General features: G+C 36.4%; 1 protein-coding gene across 2 annotated transcripts; it reads right to left on the bottom strand.

Moving 5' to 3' along the window:
* On the bottom strand, nt 1–14,508 carry LOC113075308 (G patch domain-containing protein 2-like). 2 transcript variants are annotated; one of them, XM_026248005.1, is made up of 10 exons: nt 14,348–14,508; nt 12,112–12,831; nt 11,228–11,292; nt 10,969–11,142; nt 9,696–9,742; nt 9,556–9,611; nt 9,255–9,288; nt 9,096–9,160; nt 3,368–3,456; nt 1–2,053 (listed from the first exon to the last, which is right to left on the bottom strand). In XM_026248005.1, exons 1-10 carry the CDS (start codon nt 14,395–14,397, stop codon nt 1,884–1,886), a joined length of 1,470 nt encoding a protein of 489 aa, XP_026103790.1. In that variant the 5' UTR covers nt 14,398–14,508; the 3' UTR covers nt 1–1,883. The 2 variants fall into 2 exon arrangements, with proteins under 2 accessions (XP_026103790.1, XP_026103789.1); XM_026248004.1 differs by having other exon boundaries at nt 12,109–12,831; nt 14,348–14,504.
* Nucleotides 14,509–15,031: the final 523 nt, after the last annotated feature.

Below are 15,031 nucleotides of genomic sequence, written 5' to 3'. Positions count from 1 at the left end.
CCTTGTGCAGAGAACGCTTTAATACTGATCTACAGTATATGAACAAAACATCACTTTGACTTCAGAAGACACACGTCGAGACCAGATCATCCCCGTTACTAATATGTAAAATGGCAAGAACGACAAAAAAACAGAAGTAAACAAATGTGGCATGTTTGTGAGTTTGGCATGTTGTACAAATCATAGGAACAGACAAACCTGACATGCTCCACATTCATTTCAACAACCACTTGGAAACTGTTCATTCTGAGTGCAAACATGGTAAAATACAATGTGTTCCTGAAAGGGAAGTACAGCTCTGCTCAAACACCAGAGAGGAAGTGATGTCACATTCGGCTCAAAGACTTTTCCTGTCTCATCGACCAGATTCCTAAACGTTCTGCCGAGATAATAGCATCTCCAATCATCTAGGATTGAAGCGTTTACCCAACAATGGTGTAATCTTCACCTCGTGACAACCAGAAATGACAGTCGTCAGAAGTAAGTGTGTCGCCGCCTTGAACAGTTAATTCCATCTCAGCTAAGCCAATTCAGTCAATTAATCCTATTCATTACTCAAACTCTGAGATACACGTGCATTTCATTGAATTTCGAATCATGCATGCTGGAAATACACAGAATGGACCCCAAACCCTCATATTTCATCATTAAAACACGCGTGAGTTGACTCTCATAAAAGAGCAGCGGTCGCTTGCTTCAGTCTACATCTTTTCAGCATTTCATACATGCAGGTTTTAATGAGTGTGTGATTGGCTCAGGTATTGACAATCCGTATTAGTGCATGATATTTGCACAAACGTCAAAAAACAGGATCCAGAAACTAAAAAAAAATGTTTAAGTTAATTGAAAAATTAAAATTCCAATTACCAAAAAAAAAAAGACTAAAATATTATCAGCGACATAAGATATACAAGTATAAAAAAAGAAATACACGAGACAGATGATCATTTGGACTGATCTAATCTGCTTAAAACACATTGTTTTTTGAGGTGAAAATATTTTCTAATTATTTTGAAAAAAATGAGAATACTACTACAAATATTGAGCTAATATTTGCTGGTATTCACTGAGTGTCGGATTGTAATTAACATCACTGATAACCACCAACAGGCTCACTGAAATATTTCTGCAGGATGTTGAATTACGGAGTGAAAAATCTACATCAAAATAATAAAATAAATCATATTTTGCATAAAGAAAATGAAGCCTGTTTTTTGTATAATTTTTTTTAATGAAAATTAAGTGCATTTATTTTTTTTTAATTACTGTTGTTGCAATGTGAAAAAATAAAGATGGCCACTATTGTACTGAATAGAATTTATTCTCTTTGTAACAAAAATCGAAAGTTTTGCATTACAGTAACACGAATGTTGAGGGAAGTGTGCTTAATTAACATGAAAATAATGTCATAAAATCTTAATGGTCTTACAAACAGGCTTCAGTTTTGTTATGCAAAATATAATTAATTATTTTTTCCCCTATGAATCTTGAAGTTAAATATTTTCCCATGAAATTCTTATTGTACAGTCAGAAAAAATAAATAATTACAAAAGGGAAATTCTAGACTGTAATGATAAATTTTTGGTGAATGTTTTTTTTTATGCAAGTTAGTTTGTTTGCTTTAATGGTTGTGTTGAAATGAATCGGTGTGTGTGTGTGTGTGTGTGTGTGTGTGTGTGTGTATGTGGGCAGTGAGGCAGCTCTACAGTCAGTCCTCATCTGGGCCAGTCCAGGTGTTCCATTTCGTTTCATTCTGTCCATCATCTTTCCCCATATCCATGTCACCTCAGTGCTGTCCTCTGCTGGCTGGCTGTGGTTAACAGAGAGAAAGGGCCCAGGGCACCGTCTTTGCGCGAGTTCCTCTCTCTGTTCTCAGCTCGAGCTCAGTTGAAGCCCAGTCCGGCTCCCTTTGGCCTCTGAGACGCACGAACGGGCTCCGTGATGCCTCTGCCGTCAGGGCCCAGGCCCGACCCCGGGGTCCAACCCATACTCTGCAGCATACGGTTCCCCAAGTTTGACTCCGGGAGAGGAGCAGCACCCTCACCCACCACACCTGAGAGAGAGAGAGATCATCTGCATTAAACGGTAAAGCTCACTGGTCTCTAATGCACTTAATGTGTTGAAAGAGTCCTTACATAAGATCTTTAAACTCTTTTTTTGTAATGTGACTTTCTATTACAATTTCGCACATCTACATCTTAAAAATATTGTTTTCCATAGTGGAAGCTTTACTTCTGAGGATTTTATAAAAAATCTTTTTTTTTTTTTTTTTTTTGTTAATTCAAAACATTTTTTACTTTATATTGTTTTTGAATTAATGCAAACTGTTACACTTTACAATAAGGTTCTATACATTAATCTAAGTTAATGCAATAACTAAAAAGCACTCATAATTAACAATACGAGACTTATTAATCTTGGTTAATGTTAATGTTTAAATTTTAGCATTTCAGGCTGTTTAAATTTAAAATGTGTTAATATGTTAAGAACAAACATATTTAACAACTAAAATGCCCTGGAATGATTTTTTGAAGTTTATTGTAGTAAATTATACACACACAAACACAGTTTCACAATAAATGAAATGTGTTCCTTGCGGATTCTTTATAAATATTTGTGAAATTTACTATTAATTTCTGAGTATACTTTGTTTCCACACTAATTTTTTTTCAGGGGGGTGACAGTTGATTTTACAGTGTTTATGTTACATATATAACATGTTACAATAATTAACACTTAGACCAATAACAAGACCTATTTGTAATTTTCATTATCTTTAAAAAACAACACAAAGCATTATGTAGTTAACCAGAATGGCACAACAACCATTTATGTAAATACATAATGAACACTGTAAAATAATGTGTAACCAAAACGTTATCCATTTTTTCACAATTTAACCGTACTTTAAAGTGTTAGCATTTAAATCAGTGTTTCTGGACTTGGTTGCATTGAAAATCTCATAACTTAAGTGGAGAGCGCTTTCCTCAGATGGGTTTCAAATAATCCTGATGTTACATGTCACAGTTCCTGCTCCTCACAAACTCTAAAGAGTTTCTGAGAAATTGGTAATCTCAGCTCTGTGACCTCTGACCCCTGAGGGCTGCAGCAGTGTGTTCTGCGTCACAGAGATCACGGCAGGAAATGATGTTCTTTAATGAGGAAATGAGATCAACACTGATCTGCCCGCTCAGTTGCCAATCTCATCACATGACCACCAACAAGCCTCTGCCTCTTCCTGATGACACACGGGTCACATGTTTCCATGAAGTGTTTGAGTTCGAATCAAGAGGGAATCATCCACATTTACTATCCAGAAACATTTCAGATCACCCAACAGCTGTGATGGTAAATGAGTGTGTGTTACCTGAGGATGATGGGGCTGCCACAGGCGCAGCTTTCCGTCGTCTCTTTATATCTCCAGTACACAAGGAGCCAAGATGACCACTTGTTTGTCTACAGAGAGAAAGCAAGAGTTCAGGATAGTTACTACTTGGGTAAATATGCTAAAATTACGTATTTTTTTCAATTACACACAGTACGAGAGAGAGCCCCGGCTGCTCGCACACTCACAGTCTTCAAACAACACGAGCGCTTCTTGCTCTCTCTCTCTCCCTTGTGCATATTAATCAAAATCATTAAACACGATAGAAAAAGGGCGAAACACCAAAGTTTCACGCGCGCTCGCGCACTCAAACTACACGAGCGCTGTCTTGCTCGCTCGCTCGCTCTCTCTCTCTCCCTCCCTCGTGCATATTAACCAAAATCATTAAACACGATAGAAAAAGGGCGGAACGTCAAAGTTTCACGTGGAGCATTCTGAGATTTTTTTTTTCTCCATGACAGGCTGCTGGCTCCCACTGTTTATTATTATTTATTTATTTTTTGGAAAAGCACTCTCTGTATTAGCTTAAAGACCTCAAGTTTACATTGGTTACTGTACTCTTTCAATTGCTCTAAACAAGTATTTTGGGTGACCATCTGAAAGAATATCTTTTTTCAGTAAGCTAGGCCCTGTGTGTTCAGTAAGCTTGTTTCATGTGTTTTCAATGCTTCAAGGTTTTATTGAATGCTATCTCTATACAAGTGCAAAGTAATGCATTCTTAGTCAGTCTTTTATTGTGTAATTTTAAGAGCAATAAACATATATTGCAATGTTGGGGAGATAATCGAAATCGAATCGGTCTGAAAAAATTAATTGTTACATTAATCGATGCATCAAAAAAAAAAAAAAATCGCTAGATTAATCGTTTAAAAAATAATCGTTTATCCCTGTTGATTCAATAACCACAACTGTATTTAGCAATAACACTCTTTACTGCTCAAACACATTCAACTCCATCAGCTCCGTATACAAGACTGAACTGCACTACAAAAAACCCGCGCTAACCCCCAAAATGGTGCTCTTCGCACATGCGCAGAATATAAAACATAACTTAACAATCTCCCCTTTTTTTCTTTTATGCAAAACTAGTTAACAGAGATTTAGTTTGAATGACTAAACATTGACAAAACATAAGAAAATCATTGTTAGATGATTTTAGTCTTTAAGTTGGCAAACGCCTGTGCTCAGAGCTTTCAAAAGGCCAAGTGCTGATGCTCCTTTTTTTGTTAAGCAGTTAGCTAGCTGCTCTTTGGTGGCTGACCACAAGATCTGCTGAACAGTTCCAGAGTGTATGAGCTCCTTCATACTGCTGATTTCTAGGCGCAGTCTCTTTTCGGTGACAGATTTTGTAGATTTGAGAGCATCGAGAAGGGAATGATTGTCTGTTATACACACAATGGGTAAGTTTTTGCATGAGCAGTCACCAGTGGTAATCTCTGAGTAGAGTGTAGCAAGGAAAACAGCACTGTCAATCCCATCTGCAAGTGCCAAAGTCTCTCCTGCTAAGGTACTCCGTACAACCCTCCTGATGCGTTTTGACTGCCAGGATATAGGTGAGAATTTTCCATTTTCTCCCATAAGAATGATGAAATGTCCACCCTGTGTCCCGCCATCTGAAAGGTTTCCCATCGAGGAATCACTGTACACCACTAACTTAATAGAACTGTCTTTCCCTAGGTACTGGAACCTCAAGGTGACCTCTTCTGATTTTAGTTTTCTGATGAGTTTATTTGCACAATGCAGGGTCTGAACAGTAGCATGTTTTGTGTTAGATGCCAAAATGGATATGTCACACATTATGTCCGGTCTGCTTTGCCTGGCAACCCACAATATTTGTCCAATCTTTGATTTCAGCATGTCCATCTCAATGTCTGTCAGTGAAGCTTCACGTTGTGTTGCTCTGGTAGAGTCCAATGGAATGGGTTGCAGATTTTTTATGTACGTTCCTTGTTGTACATGTATTTCATTCTCCAGAGAGTGTACTTCTATTCCAATATAGTTGAAACTGTCATGCTCTTCCCGTCCAACTTGAAAGGCATCTTTCAACTGAGGAATGATATCTGTGGAGAATGCATCTGTACCACCCCAAATAAAGTCATCCACGTGAGATGCAAGAATTCCCATCACTTTGCAGGAATCATCCAGCCAGTAAAATACAGCTGGATCTACCTTTGACACTGTAGCACCCAGTTGTTGCATTGTGTCTTTCACCCTATTATACCAGAATAAAGAAGCATCTGTTAAGCCATAAACACATTTTTTTAACTTCCATATAATTTCTTTGCTCTGCGCTTCTTTTGGTGGCCGAATGTAAATGTCCCTGGTTAACTCTTTACCTTGTAAAAAGGCTGCTTTAATGTCCATGGAGTTTAGATGCCATTTTTTCTGACATATGACTGCCATGATCATTTTTAGAGACTCTGAACTACAAGTAGGTGAGTCTTTGGGAAGGTCTTGAGTGTTTGTTTCTTCAAAGCCTCTCGCAACAAGTCTAGCTTTAGGCAGAACTCCAGCAGTTGTTTCTTTTAGTGTGCACACCCATCTCGTGGAGATGCACTTCTGCCCTTCATCTTTCACTTCTTCAAAGACGTCATTTCTCTTCCAGGTGTTGAGTTCTGTATTTTTTGCAGCAATGAAGAGATCATCATGTACTATCATTATATCATCCTCATTGTAGTCAGTGCTCAGCTTAGAATGTTCAAATGGAATCACCTGAACACTGTCCATCTGTCCAAGATCAACTGATCCAGTTGTCCCAGCAATTTCCTCAGGCTCACTGTACTGCAAATTATACCAGTTCTTGTGCTTTCCAGTAGCCTTTCCTGCTCGGCTGAGGATTTTCCCAGTGTGGGTTTGTCCACTTTGATTGTCGATGTATTTCACCGTTTGGCCAATTTTTAGTCTTAGGCCTTCACAGCTCATGGATGAGTGTGTTTGTGTTATCTGGGATTGATCCAGATTATCTCCTCCTGGCAGCATTGATGTATGAGGTTCACTGTTATCTTCAGCATTAGTAGGTCCATCATTTTCTGGTGTCACTTCCTCATTTTCACTTTCAGTGTCACTGAGATCTGCTGCTGGCGTTACTGTAGGATTTTCATATGTTTTCATTTGTTCTCTTTCTGTCTTCTCCAGTTTTGTTTGCGGATCATCCACCTTTCTTAGTCTAGACTGATGCACCCTAACATAGGTTCCGCCGTGCCTGACAAATACCACCACACCGTCTTGGCCTATTACCACACCTGGACCTTTCCACTCATTACAATCTACTCGCTTATAATACACTTTGTCCCCCGTTTCATATTTGTCATGAATGGGCCGCAGTTGCTTACGAAGCGCTCTTCTGATTCTCTCTGAGCATTCAGCTTCTGTGAATGCTTTTCTCATTGCATGTAGTGTTGTGATTTGTTTAGCTATCCAAGTACTCTTACTTGTTTCCATAGCAGGGGGCTTATCAGTGAGGACTGAAGGTAGATTTGGGTTCTGCCCAAACACCAACTGGTAGGGACTATAACCATGGACATTGTGCAGAGAGTTTTTTGCCATTAATGCCCAATCTAGAGCTGTCTTCCAGTCACAGTTGTTGTCCCTCTTCACTTTCAGCAAAATTTCAGTGAGGGTCTGATTGTGCCTTTCTAATAAGCCATTGCTCCATGGACTGTATGCTGCAGTTGTTTTAACTTCAATGTTAAACTTTTCAGCCATGTCCTTCATTTCATCATTGTTAAATTCACCTCCGTTATCACTAAACAGTCTGCATGGAGGACCATGAACACTTATCCAGCAGTGAATAAAGTGCTTCACTATCTCTTTTGGATTCTTTGTGGTGACAATACTCCCTGTACTGAAGCGTGTGAAGTGGTCAATAGCGTGCAAATACCATACTCCTGGCTCAAGCTCATGTAAGTCCACAGCCACAGTCTCATTATAGGCTGATGCCATAGGCAAACCCACTACAGGCTTATGTTTTGGCTTGCTGTATCTGATACATGTATCACAGTTTTTAACAATGTTCTTGAGGATTGTGTTGCTTTCATCATCATGATTACCTGAGCAGGCCAATAATTTTTGCAGTCTATCAGCTGAAGCATGTCCAAATTGTCTGTGTAGTTTCAACAGTACTCTCTCCTTTTCTTTTGTTGTCATGTTTTCTGTCACAGCAAGAATTTCATTTTCATTTTGTGTTTTGCTCTCACTTGTCTCCTTTTCACCCAGATGACTGTCATCTCTTAAGTTCACACAATAATGTCCTGAAGATGTCAGTTCAAGCTTAACAGGTTGTTTAAACATGGTTGCTTTGTCATTTGCAATGTCAAGAACTGCACTTGCTCTTTTCAATGAAGCCTTGCTTAAGAGCATTGGTATATCTGCAGGAACAACTTCTGTCTCTATTTTGCACTTGGTATGTCCTATTTTAACTGGAATGGTGACTTTCCTTGTGGAGTGAATAACTTTGCCATCACCAAATCTGAAAGGTCTTGAACTTTGTTTGTCATCTATTTTCAGTAACTCACTCTGTGGCAGCCCACTTGTATAATCATCAAGCCATTTTTCTCCACACACTGTTCTTGTACAAGCTGTGTCAATCACAGCTGATCCTAAAGCCTCCACCATGAAGATTTCTGTGTTAGACAAGGATTCATTTGAAAACAAAGTGATGTTGCATTCTTCAACATTATCTTTAAGTCCTTCATCTTTTGTCAATCTTACATGTTCTTTTTTGTTTGGACAGTCCTTTGCCCAGTGATAAGTGCTTTGGCAAATTGCACATTTTGTTCTTCTCCCATATTTATCAATGGGGTTTGTGCCTTGAGCCACGGTTTGGGGTTGTTGTGTGGTGTTTGACTTATTTCCCCGTTTACCTGAGTATCTCGTGTAATAGGCAGTGTCACTATCTGCGCTCTGCAGTGCACTGTCGCCCTCTAGTGGTGAAGCAACGTTATCTCCAAAAATTCTTTTCAAGGCTGATTTCATATCAACGAAAGAAACGCTGGGGCAAGCTGTAAGCGCTAACTGTTTATCTTTAACGGTAAGTCCGGCAGTATCTAGTAGCTTGAAGGCTAGCACGGCATCTGGGAGCTCCATTTTGAACTTACGTAGCCTGTTGTATCGATGTTCGAACTCGACGATGTATTCCACCATAGAAACGCCGCTTTCTCTTGTGATCCGGTCGAACTCCGTGTACGCCTCATATTGTCGATCTTTTTCTTCTTTTAAAAACACAGAGTCCAATTTCGTTATAAGTGTTTGCATTCCAGTGTCTGCATTTAAATCCTCAGCGGAAATTTCCAGTGCACTCTCCCTTGCTCTGCCCGTTAGTGACAGGGTAACTGCCAAAGCTTGTTTCTTTTTGTCCAAGTCGGTGACACGTCTCCAAATTTCAACCTCATTTTTCCAACTTTCGTACGCCGTCTTCTCGTCAAACGGCGGGGGATTTTTGTAATTTCCAGCAGCAGCCATCCTCTGCTACCAATGTTGATTCAATAACCACAACTGTATTTAGCAATAACACTCTTTACTGCTCAAACACATTCAACTCCATCAGCTCCGTATACAAGACTGAACTGCACTACAAAAAACCCGCGCTAACCCCCAAAATGGTGCTCTTCGCACATGCGCAGAATATAAAACATAACTTAACAATCCCTGCCCTAGTTCTTTCTGTTCTGAATGTCATAAATATTCTTATCTGATTCTTATATATTATTACCTGCTGGCAGTCTTTAAAGAGCAGCTTTTCCTGTGGCTTCTGTCGCTGCGAGCATCCCAAATCAACTGCACATACACAAACATGTTAGACACATACGTGATGATTTAATACACGCATACAGGCCTGAAACACGCCATAAATAAAGCATAGGCATCTCACTTGGTCTCTTCTGGTCCCAGAGCTGAACCACGACCTGCCAAGGACAAACAAACTCAAAATAAGCCTGATGTTAAGTTATGTGGTGATATCTATTTTATTTAGATAAAACAGCAAATTTAGTACTTTATAGATTTGAAACTTTTATAATTATATATATATATATATATATATATATATAAAAGATTGAATGCATAAAAAAAATCATATACTTCATAACAAATGAATAAGTCAGGCATCAAAAACTTAAAACTAATGCTCACAGAGCCAATCGCTATGTTGATCTGCACCAATCAGGACTTACTCATGAGGATCCTGGGATAATCTGGGCAATCTATCAGAAATTCCTTGAGAGGTTCCCTGTTGGGAAAGTGAATTATAAAAAAAAATCACATACACATATATATAAAAAAATGAGTTCATATTTTAGAAAAGTGCTCCTACCTGTGATTGCTGAAGACAGGCCTGTCTCGCGAGCCGCACTTGAAACCCTGAAAAAACAGCAGTTTGTCAAAAACCAGTCACTAACTATTAACACACATGATCCAAATAACAGGAAAACATTTCTCCAGGTGTAATAAACCTCCTTAGTACATGGACACCTTTACCAGGAAAAAAAAATTGCATTTCAATTTTTCCTAATAAAAACTGTGAATGCAAAGTGATTTTTAAAATTTTTACTAAATAAATATATAGAATTAAGCAAGTAAGAACAAATTAAGACATACTATTGTAACATTTCACTGTAAATAAAAAAGAAAAATGTGCCAACTTTTATACTTTTATTCAGCAATAATAATAATAATATTAATAATAATAATCATGATAATAGCACTATAATGATAATTATTATTATTAGCAGTATTACTGAATAACAAATAACAAATATAAATAAATATATTATAATATTATTTTATTTCACTGTAAAATAAACAATTAAGGATTAAAGACTTAAATTTACTTATTCTATATAAGTACATTTTTATAATAATTAAATAAAATGTTACTTAAGAAAAGCAATATAAGAATCAATACTATTTCACTATAAAATAAAAATAAAAATCAACATTAAAGTAACTTTCATATTTCTATTTCATAATAATGATGATGATAATAATTATTACTATTTGTAGTAGTAATAATAGAAGTAAATATAAAAAATATAAAAGTTACTTAAAAGCAAAATAAGACATTTACTATTGTGATATTTCACTAAAACAGAACAATTTAGTATTAAAGGAAAATTTTGTAACGTTTATATTTGTATTTTATAATAATAATAACAATCATTAATAGTTGAATAATAAAAAATAAAAGTTACTAATTAAAAAATAAGAAATACTGTACTGTATACTGTAGTTTCTGTTAAAAAAATATTAGATTATTTAAGAATCATTCTGTAACATATTTTTTTAATTAATAATAATAATAATAATAATAATTATAAATAAAAATATGCATGTTACTAAATAGAAACCAAATGAGAAAAAATATTATCGTAAAAAATTTTTTTAAAGAAAAATAATAAAAACTCTGAAAAATTAAGTAAAACTACATTACTAATAATACGGTCTTAATTTCATAATTTCTAAATGTTAAACTATCAAACTTAATTTTTTTTTTAGAGAGTGAGATGAAGGTTTATGGTGGTCTTTGTTTCCTTCACAGTGGTTTGTAGAGCTCTGTCCTCTGGTGGAGGTCGTGTGTGAACGCTCACCTCTTTGAGCTCCCTGTGACATTAACGGGAACGCTCCGGTCAGGATGCTGTTGAACACGGGGTCATTGAGGTCCAGTTCAGTAGAGTCTCTCTCCCACCACGGCACCACACCCGCGATTCCACAAGCTCCGCCCGGCTCGCCCTCATAGAACCAATCACTCTGCTCATCGTCACCTGAAACACACACACAACTCTCAAACACCAGCTGCTCATTCTATACATGACACATACTGATTCTGAAATATAGGAGTACACACACCTTGTCTTCCCTCGTCGTTTGTGTACAGACCCCCATCACTGCTGTTACTCACGCTGCTCGTCTCGCTGTAACAACACACATTACACAGCGTTTTAAGCCTTCAGTGTGAAATAAAAGTGAATAAGTGGGAACTAAAAAGGAATTTCACAAAACATGTCCAGGTCACAAAAGAAAAAAACAAACATTTTTGAACAAACAAAATGCTCTTCTTTTAGGAATATTAAGACTTTTAACATTATCACTCTTTTCATAACACTTCAGCACATTTTCCCTCAAATTTTTATCATTGTAATGCATCTAAATACTTTTTTTTTTTTTTTTGTAAATCTCTCAGTGGTGATTCTAATTAATTAAAATACTACAAATATATTAAAAAAATTATGAAAATAAATTGTAACTAATATTTTACTGTAGTACTGATTTAAATTTTCAAGAATATTACTTTTATTTATATTTAAATTTATTACAATACTATAAAAATATTTTTAGTATTGTTATATTTCACTCATTTCAAGTATTAAAGAAAAATATTTTTTATATTAGTTTTTTAATTAAAATCAGCATAATTTAAGGGATTAAAACATGACCATAATATAATTTAAAGTACATGACCATTTAAGTAAATACTAAATAATTTGTCATTGTGCTTTTCATGTTTTATTTTGGCATTATGCATTTTTGTGCATTTGTGCATTACGGTAATTAGATAAATAGGTTGGGTGTAAAACAACTGTCATGAAAAGAACATCGCCATAAAAAAAGTTATTAATACAAAACAGAATTTCCTATTTTCCTTTTTTTTTTTGCATTTTGAAATCTCTTGTTCTGAAGGAGAGAGTAATGGGAAGAGGAGGGGCTAGACAGGAGAGAAGAACACTAACCACCTGTCACTCATCTCCTCATCTGAGCCTTTCTGCTCCTCAAAGTCCATCTTCTCTTTGGTCGCTTGTCCTGCCTCTTCGCTCTCCACCACCACTCCTTCGTCTGCCGTGTCCTGTGTGAGTCTCTGCACCATAAACTTCCTTTTCTTCACCCTGTTTTTGTTTGCGTCACTCCCTTTGGCCTCCGGACTAAACCCTGTCTCCCTGCTGCCGCCCACCGTTGTCGCTCTGGAAGGCGGAGCCAGCATGGTGGCGACATCTAGTGGCGGGTCCACAGCCATGCGCTTGACTTTCCGACGCCTTCGCAAACTGCGCGTTCCCAAAACATCCGCTCCGCTCAAGTCGTCCAGCCACAGCGGTCTCTTCCCCCTGCCGGAGTCAGCAGTGAGTGGTGTACGCCGCTTCGCACCCAGCTGTTCATCTGAGTCACTGTTGTTGTCGCGTGTGTTAGCGCCCCCTGCTGCCGTGGATGAACGGTAGTCTTTCTGCTCCTCTACGCTGGACTCAGAGCCTTCACTCAGGTGGCAGGTGTCCCACGGCAGGTGAGGGTTATCAGATCGGCGTTTACGGCCACGACGCTTGCGGGCCTGGCGCTTCAGCAGGCACCCGACGGCCAGGGCATGATCTCCACCGTCTCCAAACCCTCCACGGGCTTGTTCTGAACTCTCCTCCAGAGCCGACACCAGGTCATGGACCAGCTCGTCCATCGTCCGCCGAAAGTGCCTGATCAGAATGAGAGGAATGAGGTGAAAAAGAAAATGAAAGAGCAAATGAGAAAGAAAATGTTTTGCTTATAAATGTATAGAGATTGTACTATCAGAGCAAATTCTAGTCATGTACAATCAAGACAAAAAAAAAAAGCCAAAAATTGCCATGTAACAATTGCCACATAATGATTTATTAATTATCTATTATTAATTTTTGTTAAATTTAATGATTTATCTATTATTTATTTTTAAGATTTTTTTGTATCAGTTATGCAATAATTTATATTAATTTATGCATCATTAACGGGACAGATAAGAATGAGTGAGATAAGGTAAAAAAAAAAAAAAAAGAATTTGTTCATAATGACTGAATATAGAATTTTATAATATAATTTAATAGAGGTTGTACTAACAGGGCAATTACTAGTCAATTAAACATTTTAGAACTAAACATATAAACAGAAACATATCGTATATCTGCTTAAAAAAATATCCATGATTTTTTCTAATTAATTGCCATGTCACATAATGGTTTACTGATTTCTATCATTTCTCTTTTATTTATTTTAATACTTTGATTTGCAGAATTGTTCTGTTATTATCAATTAATTTACTTTATTAATTTTAAGGACCAACATCAGGTCATTGACCAGCTTGTCCAAGATCCACCCGAAAATGTCTGATCAGAATTAATGAAATTCGAAATTAGAGCAAATGAGAAAACATACATACATTTATTTATGAGTAGGATTATTAAATATAATTTTATAGAGATTGTACCAATAGGGTCATTTCCTGTAAATGAAATATTTTTAGAGCTAAAGAAAATATCAATTTTGCTTATAAAAATCATGATTTAAAAAAAATATTTGGTTTGTTAATTTCTATATTTTTTTTATATTATTCTACAATAATAGATAAAAGTCTTTTCTATTATTTCATATTTAGTTAATTGTTACACTACTGCTATTCCAATATTTAAAGTACATTTTTAAATTAATACAATTAAATTAAATGCCCAGAAATAACAGTTTTCTCTGTTATTTACGAGTTGTACATAACAGGGAATTTATAAACTCGATATATAAATGCAATTCTCAGGATTTAAGGTCCCCACAGATTGTGGTGATGATATCAGATGATATTACCATGATTTGACCTTCTCAATGGCAGTGTCCATACATAATCTTGGTAACGTTAATAATAGTATTTATTGGTTTATAATTAATCTGGATAATCAGTTGACCGATGGTTTCAAGCGCTGTCTTTGAATAATACACCGGAGTAAATAAAAGTAAAGGTCCAGTGATGGTATTGCCATGAAAACGTTAGTTGTGGTAATGTATTATTATCATAATCATGTATTGTGCTATTTGGTTTTAAAGAAAACCGTAGTAAAATATTAAAATCTAACTTACATGATAATACAACGGTAACGGTAGTTTATCGCGAGTATGATCGGGTCGGATATCCACACATCAAATAATAATCAGCTCTGAATAAACAGACGGGATAACACATGAGACACATACCAGCCGGTTCCCGCTTTACCGAAGCTCTTGATCTCGGCTGCGCGGAACATGAAACCCGCAGAACGACACAAAAACTCACGGGAAAAGATCGAGGCCGCGCCGAAATACCATAGCGCTTCAACGACAACACCACCGCCGCGCCGGAAACGGACTAAGAGAAATAAAAGACACGCATCCGGCGACGAAAATACAGTTTGCTTTCAAATTAAAAGCCGATAATAAATAGATAAACAAACACCTTCTTCATTAATCCACTTAGCTATCTATTTATCTCCATCAGTTAGGTTTATTATATATTTTTATTGTTTTTATGTATTAGGTTTATTTTTTACATTACCAATATTATCCATCTTTTTGTTGTCTGAAAGCCTTTTATCTGGCCCATCACTTTCCCATCACTTCTTCATCATCTTTTACAATTTGCTTAAGCTTAATATCCGAAATAAGGTTTTAAACAAACAATTTCAAATTTCAGAATCTAAATAAAAATATTTTATAAACAACAACCTACTTATTTTCCAATGACTTTTTCATTCAGTATTTTTTCTTATTATTTTATTTAACTGCATAATTAAAATGTAAGACAAAAAAAAAACCTTAATATTGTAGGTTTTTATTTATTTGGTTTATTGTTTATATTATCAGTGTCTTTTTGTTGATTTGAAAGTCATTTTATTAACTGCC

This window comes from Carassius auratus, unplaced genomic scaffold (genome assembly GCF_003368295.1).
Source record: "Carassius auratus strain Wakin unplaced genomic scaffold, ASM336829v1 scaf_tig00016696, whole genome shotgun sequence".
Lineage (NCBI taxonomy): Eukaryota > Metazoa > Chordata > Actinopteri > Cypriniformes > Cyprinidae > Carassius > Carassius auratus.
Note: the sequence above shows the minus strand (reverse complement) of the source record. Positions and strands in the feature narration are given on the sequence as shown.